The sequence below is a fragment of the Lactuca serriola genome, chromosome 9 (assembly GCF_051521515.1).
Source record: "Lactuca serriola cultivar US96UC23 chromosome 9, Lser_US96UC23_V15, whole genome shotgun sequence".
NCBI lineage: Eukaryota > Viridiplantae > Streptophyta > Magnoliopsida > Asterales > Asteraceae > Lactuca > Lactuca serriola.
This window is the reverse complement of record NC_136416.1, coordinates 8,279,413-8,287,930: the sequence shown is the minus strand read 5'-3', so window position 1 is coordinate 8,287,930 and position 8,518 is coordinate 8,279,413. Positions and strand designations below refer to the sequence as shown.

Genomic DNA, 8,518 nt, shown 5'->3' with positions numbered 1-8,518 from the left:
AAACTTTCACACTTGCATAGATGGTCCAAAATAAAGGTTTTTGTGTTTTTGGTCCAAAAATACATAAAAAGAAGATTATGCTTTTAAATTTCTTTTTTCCTTTTTCTATAACTATTTAAATGTTATTTTGATTTAAGAAAAAAACGAATAGTACCTACCTCTCTCTCTCTCTCTCTCTCTCTCTCTCTATATATATATATATATATATATATATATATCCAGATGCCCATCGTTACCACATCCACTCAACATTGTCTTTGTTGCTCGATCTTCTAATCCTCATCCCAGATCCTGCTATAGGACATATTCATTGCTCTTTTCAAACAAACAACATCATTAGTGTGTGTTGATGAGCAACCCAAATGAAACCGATAAGAACCATATCAAAGTGTTAGATGGGTGCTTTGCAGGAGTTGGAGGGTCTTTCAAACCATCATCACAATGGGTGGAGTTGGAACACCACAAGTTGTAAGCATATGGTTTTGTAGAGGAACAAAACATCAAAATTAGACAAGTAGTCCACAAAAATTACACATATTGTTCTTGCTATATAAATCTCTAAAAAAAACTCAGTTCATCTCAACATCGGGGAATAACCAATATGATCAAAGTCTAAAGATATGGAAAAAAAAAAAAAAAAGTCCAACAATTGAAATTGCAGCACATAACCTCTCAATGCTTATTTCTTCTTCTTGGCAGCATCTCCAGCCTTTGTCTGCATAATCAAAAAATATATAAGATTTATAGATTACTTTTTATCAAATAAAACTAAAATGTCAGTTATTTATGCAACAAAGCTACACCCTTCTTTTACCAATTTAAGCAGGCAATCACTGATGTTATCATTTTTTTTAATTGAATCAACCAACTTGGAAAACAATAAACTGGCAACAATTTGGTAAAAAAAATCCATTTTGTTCGATAATTGGTGTTTTATTATTATCTTCGAAGAGTTCAAACTTATATTAACCACTTACCTTCTTTACACCTCTGATCTTCTTAGCCCTGTTCTTTCTTTCCTTCAATTGTTTTCTTGACTTCTCCACCTTAGTATCCAAGCCATTCTACAAAAAACCAAAAAAAATTTAAGAGATTGAAGGGGAAAATTTTGCAGAAACACAATAAGTAGAAATAACACAAATATGCTTCTATCAGTAAAGAAGAATGAGTTAGATAGTTACCCTAACAAGCCTGTATTTTGGTTCATACTTCTTTGCATTCTCAACAGAATCATAAATCAATCCAAAACCAGTTGACTTGCCACCACCAAAGTGAGTTCTGAATTTGAATACAAAGATGGAATTTGGATCTTTAACCTCGTACATCCTTGCCAACTTCTCCTTCAATTCAGCCTTCATTTCAAGTAAATCATGTTACTTTATATCAGAATTACAAACATAAATGGCACAGCTTAAGAATAGAAGAGATTAGAACCTTTGATACATTGGGCCTTCCTGGATGAAGCACATCAATCACCTACATCAAAAGAAAAGAGATATATTCATCATAAAAACAATGATTTACACCAAACAGACAATTAAGTTACTACAGATCAAAACAGCATCAGTTTAGAAAATGAACTCACAAATTGCTTCCTGGAAAGAAGTCTGTTTGTCATAAACTTCCTTGTACGGAGTGTCACTGCCTTAGTCTCCGCCATTTTCACTATTCAATCCAAATATGAAAATGGTGAATTTCGCCAGTTACGAATTTTGATCCGAGTATTCATCATTAAAAAAATGTAAGTAAGTATTTTGTTTAAGCTCTAACAATCTTCTCAAAGGAAGAAAAAAACTTTATTTGAGTGAACACTTGCATTAAAAAAAAAAACTAAACCATCCGACGATGAATCTGAAATTAAGTGTTATTAGCAAGTATACAGTTCAGATAAAAGTGCACACGCTCATCTATCCAATCTCATTGTCTAATTTCAGCGCTAATGAAACCGTGCAATAGAGAAAATGGTAAGGCTAGTGAAAGTATACGCCAACAATGGAGAAAAAACTTGTGTTTTCGGCCACGCAGCCGATAATCGTACAGCAGGTTTCGAAACAAGCAAGGGCGTTATCGCCGTTTGGACAGGTCCCTCGACATGATTAGATCGTTTGAAGGTGAAATAATTGATACCTTGACTGAATACAAAGCTAAAACAATGTATAGCAAACTGTTGGATATCGGAAGAGACGAACCTGTTATTCGCTACTCCGATGGACGGCGACTCTGCCTCTTCTAAGTTCTTCTGCGAGTGATCGGCTGGGAAGATGCGAAGAAAACCTAATAGCGTTATATAAATGGGTATATACTATATAGCAAGCGGCCCATAACAGCATTTTCTATCTATAATGGGCTGGGTTATTTATTTGGGCCACTGCTACCAAAATTATAAGCTATATTTTGATCATGTGCTGTCTACAACTCTACATTGATAATCCAAACAGTAAACTGTAATATTATGTCAACGGCGTTTTCAATATTGCGGAACACTAGAGCCCGAAAATTTTGTATACATTAGCTACATCACTAAATGAATATGGACAAACATCAAGTATGGAGGTTGAAACGGTTTTTAACATCTGTGATTTGATCGGTAGCAGGCACATGTGTTAATGAAATCAATCCACTTTGAAGCTTTTCACGAACAAAATGGCAGTCTAATTCTATATGTTATGTTCTCTCCTGAAAAACGGGATTCTTAGCAATGTAGATAGCAGCTTGATTATCACATTTAAAAGAGATAGGAGTGATGTTTGATGCTTGTAACTCAGATAAGAGATGACTAAGCCAAGCTAACTCTGAAGAAATATGTATCATAGGTATGTACTTGGCTTCTGCAGATGATAAAGACACAGTAACTTGTTTCTTCGACTTCCATGACAATGGTGATCCACCAAATAGAACAAAAAAGCCACTAACAGATCTTCTAGTAATAGGACAGGTTGCCCAATCACTATCATAGTAAGCTTCTAGTGTACTCTTGTATAAAGCTACTATAATGTACTCTTGTATAAAGCTACCGTACATCGACACCTGAGAGTGTCATAGAACAAAACTTTACTCTTCATTCCTAGCTTACACATATTCTCCTAATGACATTGTCCAATATCAAACTTAATTAAACAAGGTATCTCCTATAAGTCTAAGTTTATATCTATACTAGATTATGATGGTTGTAACCAACTTCTAATACCAACTCTATTTCTTGGGTGAAACTAACCTATCTTTAGTGTATATATATTCCATACAATGTATTAGGTTTTAATATTCGTTTATTTTCTCAACAATGTTACTTCTAATATTGTCATATAATATTATCTATTTATCCTAACATAAAATAGAACCATATTTGGTTTGCGCATAGCACGATATATATTCATATATCTTAGCATATAATCCAGACAATAAGCATATGGTTCACATATGACTTCCAACAAATATTTACTAATTTGATTAATACTTTTATTAATTCATGTTTATGAAAGGGACTATGTACTCACTTGATAAATTGGGTGAAAGACGATTTCTTTTTTTTTTTGGAAAGGGAACTTCCCTAACGAGGGTTTCCGGGCCAGCTTTCGCGCACCGACTAATCCCCCGCTGCAAACATAAAGCTTTGCCTCATGCCCTGGAGTCACTGCAGGCGAACCTTCATGGCCACAAGGGCTAAGTGGTGCCAGGATTTGAACATGAGTCAATAGGTTATCCACCATATCTTCCACATGCCTTACCAAGTCACCACAACCCAAGTGGTTGTGAAAGACGATTTCGACAGTGTGTAACATCTATTATTCGGGTATTCGTTTTAACCCTTGAGCTTTACTTTATTTGCATGGTTAGTACCCAGTGGCAATTTCTTAAATTAAGAGTCGGCTTGGGTACGTTGGGAGTACACCTTCGTACATAGGGCGTACCCGGGTTCACATTAATATGTTGTGCGTATGCTGGTACGCAGGGGGTACACAGCCAGGGTGCAAACCCTAAACTTTATGGTTTGGACCCTATTTAAACACATTTATGGCCACATGCACCTTCTTATCCTCAGCCTCCTTCCTTATTTTGAAACCCTAAAGAGTGTATGTGCATTGTGAAGCTTGTAGAGCCATTTTTGGTGCCATTTGGAGCTTTTGGAGTAGAAGGAAGAGCATTGGGGTTGTGGTGTTTTACTCAAGGCTTTGGATCTAGCATCTTGTTCCCCTTGTGCACCTTGTGTAGGTAAAAAGCTTCAACTTTGGTGTAGAAATCTTATGGATCTAGTTTTAGCTCAAAGTTGTTCCCTTTTTTGTCCCAAACTTGGTCCATGTGAGTATAAGGTACTACAAGGCATTTGATTTGTCCTTCCAGAGGTTTTGAGAGGTGTTAAGTCATAAAGTTGGGTTTTTGGTCATTAGTTTCTCTCCATGCAAGTGTTATATTGTCTTAATGGGTTAATAGACTAGGGTTTTTGCAGGTAAGGTCCTACTAGCCATGCTAAACTATAAATTTGGAAACTTTATGGTTAAGAACATCTTTTGTTGCCTAAATCTGTAATTTGGACGTAAGTGCTTATGGATTAAGCACTTAATAAGAGGGGTGGTGAGCAGCCGTGTACGTTGGGCATACCGAGGGGTACGTTGCACGTACGAGGTCAACTACCCAATCCACGGTCAACTGTGAAGTACGCCTCGCGTACACAAGGAGTACGCCCCACGTACTGACGGAGTCAACCCGGTTGACTCAGTTAACTTTGACCTGGATTTTAACTAGGGTTTGACCTAGAGGTATTTTAGGTATTTGAATGGTAGTCTGAGTTTTGGTTATTGTTATTCGTAAAGGTGACCAGTAGCATGGGTTTCAGAGTAATGTGCCATTTAAGCTTTTCTTATGTCAGTAAGGTGAGTCTTCTTACCGCCTTAAGTGGGCTAAAGGCACCAAGGCCGACCCACTGTATTGTATGAGTAAAATTGTATCTTGTCATATGATTTTGAATAATGTGATTGTATAATTTATTTATTGAGCTAGTATGGGCTCGAAGTCATTATGGACTCAGGGTTGATACGGACATGGGGGTTGATTTGGACCTGACACAACTACTTGATGTTATAGTTGGTTGATACAGACCCGAGGATTGATATGGACCTGACACATCCATGTGATGTTATATTATATGTACGTTGTATGTGGTATTTTGGGAAGCCTACTAAGCTTTATGCTCACAGTTTATGTTTATGGTTTCAGGTACTTCCAGTTCAAAATGGAAGGGCACGACGTGATGGCACAACATCCTCCCCATATGATTTATGCACTTAATATATTTGTACTCTGATGTTTTGGAATACTGTAATGATTGACGGTTTTTGGTGCAATCAATGAATGAAATTAATAGTTTTTGGGGCATTACAAGTTGGTATCAGAGCCTTGGTTTGAGGGATTCAGGCATACTTTTGGGTGTGTCAGAACTCAAACTGAGGAATGATAGTTGTTCTTAATAAAAATGAATTTAAACTTTTAAAAAGGATTTGATTTAAAAAGAAGGGGTGTGATGTGTGCGATTATTCGAGCTCAAGTAAGTGGTTCCCAAATTACCCATACCTATGTATTATGAGTATTATGCTTGATATGAGAATTGTATGCTATATTAGGGCTAATGATACCTTTATAAATCATATGATAGAATTTCTTGATTTGTGTGATGCCTTATAGCCTAGTGGAAATTGATGTTATGTATTACTTGGAATTGATATCGGCTCATTTATTTGCTAAGTGTATGCTTTCAATGTTGTATACAGTTAGGATTGTATAGCCCTGGAATGATTGATTTAGCCTCATTTATTGTCCCTTTCTTGGTTGTGGACTTAGGGTGGAATCATCATTTGACAGTCTTTGTGATCATATTTTGTGTATAACTTGCATGCATATGGCAACTAGCGGTGTTGATTGAGGTTCTTGGTATTGTGAGTGGTGGGAGTTGATGATTCCTAGGAGAGTCTAGGATATGTATGTTGCATGGCATGGGATTAGTTTATGGTTTTAGTTTGCTAACTTAGAGGAATCATGATGACCTTGAGGAAGGTACATGTATGTGTGAAAGGTAGTATTGGGCCCATACTACTAGAAGCACATGACATGTATCAGAGATGAGTGCAAATATGGAAACTCTAAGGAGGCCTATGTAGAGATGTCCCCTCAAGTCATTTGATGGCTGTTTGTATGTTGTGTTTTCAATTGGAGGATGGTGATGATTACTCGAGAAGATTATGGATTTGGTTCTGGTTCAACATTTGGCTCAGGCACAAAACCGATTGATAAGCATCTGCATGAGTTTATTTCGGTTGAGGTTACTCGTGGTATCCTGGATGCTACCCATGTGTTGTTCGGTACCATCAAGGAGGGGATTTTGGAGCAGATAGATGAGAGGATGAGGACTTTTCGAGCCGAAATTGTTGCGGGTCAGATTAGAGCTCGAACTCCCACATTTCGGGAGTTCAAGGCTTGTGGAGCTCTTGAGTTCTTTGGGGTTAAGGACCCCATCTCTAGCCGCCATTGGATTGCTGACATGGAGAATGTTCAGCGTACGAGCTTTTACGCTAAGGGGGAAAAGGTAGGATTTGCATCCTGCCTACTAAGGGGCAAAGCACGAGATTGGTGGGAGGACGTTACTCGATTTGTTAGGACATCGACAGTGGCAGTGATGACCTGGGAGGATTTTGTTCAGAGATTCGAGAGCAAATTTGCACTGGCTATCGAGGTGTAGCAGCTGGTGACGGAGTTTTAGGACCTTCACCAGACTACCGAGATTGTGGCGGAGATCACCGCCATGTTCCGAGAGAGGGCTATGTTGGTTCTGTAGTACACTGCGGATGAGGAGATGAATAAGACTTATCATGACATGTTGAGAGGTGACGTTAGGTAGTTTGTGAGCTTTTCAGGGTGCAATACCCTGAATGATATGATTGAGAGGGCCCGTGAGTGGGAGATGAGTTGGAGCTTCAGTCGAAGCGCAAGTCAAAGTAGGTTATTATGGGCCAGGTCAAGAATCCCAAGGTTTCTGATTCACAATTTCGCTACTAGGGACCAGCAGGGTCGAGGTGGTTGCAACAAGTGTGGCAAGCAACATAGTGGGGCGTGTCGGTTAGCGGGTTTGAGCTGTTATAGGTATGAACAGACTGGCCATATAAGTAGGGATTTCCCCCAGAGCGTATTGATTTGCTTCCATTACAATCAAACTGGCAATAAAAAGGTTGATTACCCGAGATTGTTAGGAGGAGCTGTGGTGGCGCCTGCGCTAGCCACATTGAGGATTGTTGATGGCCTCCAAGGCAAGGCAGAGGCTCCTATGGTGAAGAACAGGACATTTCAGCTGACCACCGATGATGCCCATGCAGCACCAGATGTGGTTACGGGTATGTGTCTTACACTTATCTTTTATTTCTTTCTTTATTTCATGCTCATATTTATGCTTGATTCTATATATAGACCTTTTTGGTCAATAGTTTTGTAACACTCGGTTTCAAATCGTTTCATTATACGGAGTCATGGCTCGATTATCGGTTATCGTAAGGCTTAGAGCCTCGGAGGAATAAGGGAATTGTCCCTTTTCGAATATGGGTGTTATATATTAAGTAATTCGAGTGTTCATTTGTGTTTTGGAGGCGAAGGATATAATCGCAATTTGGTAGCTTGGTCCTTTATGAATTTTGAGTTTTTGTTTGGGAATTTCTAAGGCAAGGGCGAGTTGATAGAAGAGTATGGTTTCTCGTCACTTTTTCGTGGATATAAAGTTTGTTAGAAACATACTTAAGACGAAGGAGTTATGGCCAATTAAAGTTCATGTTATTTGGATCTTGGTCGAGTACGCGGGGAATACTCATCAAATACATTGGGCGTAATGGGTTAATGCATCGCGGGTGGTTCTGGAGTACGTTGGCGTACTAAGGGGTAAGCGGGCGTATTCCCTTCAGCTAGAAACCCTCATTTCTAGGGTTTACCCATATTTAAGCATCCTTTCTTCTTAATCCTTGACCCTTATCAACCTCCAAGCCTCTTAAACCCTAATATTTTACCCTTAGCCACCATATTGGAGTTCTTAAGCCTTTATGAGGAATCTTTGAGTGTTTTTGTGCATCTTGAAGAGTTTGGAGCTTGTTGAAGAATCATCCTTTGGATTGGGGCTTGTAGATCCAAAAGTTTCTCATATTTTGTAAACTATTGAAGGAAAAAAGCTCTCATATTGGCATCTCTTTGGTTAGATATGCTTGGGGTAGTTTATGGCACATTTTGGTCCCTTTTGGTTTGTATTTATGAGTTTGAGCTTGCCCCAAGAGTTGGCCACTATATTTAGACGTTTTAGGCATCCCAAATGCATAAAAATGTGATCTTGATAGTTGATATCAACCCATGCATGTGTATTGGACTCTTTGATGAAATTAGTAGGTAAGAACTTGGATTTGGGACCCATTGAGCCATGAAAAACTCAAAGTTATCGAATTTATGGATTAAGGCATGATTTGGGAGCTACATTTGGGCATTGGACGTTTTGGCTTAA

At 38.4% G+C, this 8,518-nt stretch overlaps 1 protein-coding gene across 1 annotated transcript; it reads right to left on the bottom strand.

The window, feature by feature from the left end:
- Positions 1-480: 480 nt before the first annotated feature.
- Positions 481-2,306, bottom strand: LOC145073826 (small ribosomal subunit protein eS24z). Its single transcript, XM_079020312.1, has 6 exons — positions 2,190-2,306; positions 1,586-1,665; positions 1,435-1,476; positions 1,182-1,352; positions 978-1,064; positions 481-715 (listed from the first exon to the last, which is right to left on the bottom strand). The coding sequence occupies exons 2-6, from the start codon at positions 1,658-1,660 to the stop codon at positions 680-682; spliced, it is 411 nt and encodes a 136-aa protein (XP_078876438.1). The 5' UTR covers positions 1,661-1,665; positions 2,190-2,306; the 3' UTR covers positions 481-679.
- Between the last annotated feature and the right edge of the window lie 6,212 nt (positions 2,307-8,518).

Excerpts from the sequence above, each read along its gene's own strand:
- LOC145073826 (XM_079020312.1), bottom strand. The coding sequence starts at position 1,660 with ATGGCGGAGACTAAGGCAGTGACACTCCGTACAAGGAAGTTTATGACA. Across the intron at positions 1,477-1,585 it reads TTCTTTCCAGGAAGCAATTT|GTGATTGATGTGCTTCATCC; the intron begins GTGAGTTCATTT and ends CTTTTGATGTAG. Across the intron at positions 1,353-1,434 it reads GAAGGCCCAATGTATCAAAG|GCTGAATTGAAGGAGAAGTT; the intron begins GTTCTAATCTCT and ends CTTGAAATGAAG.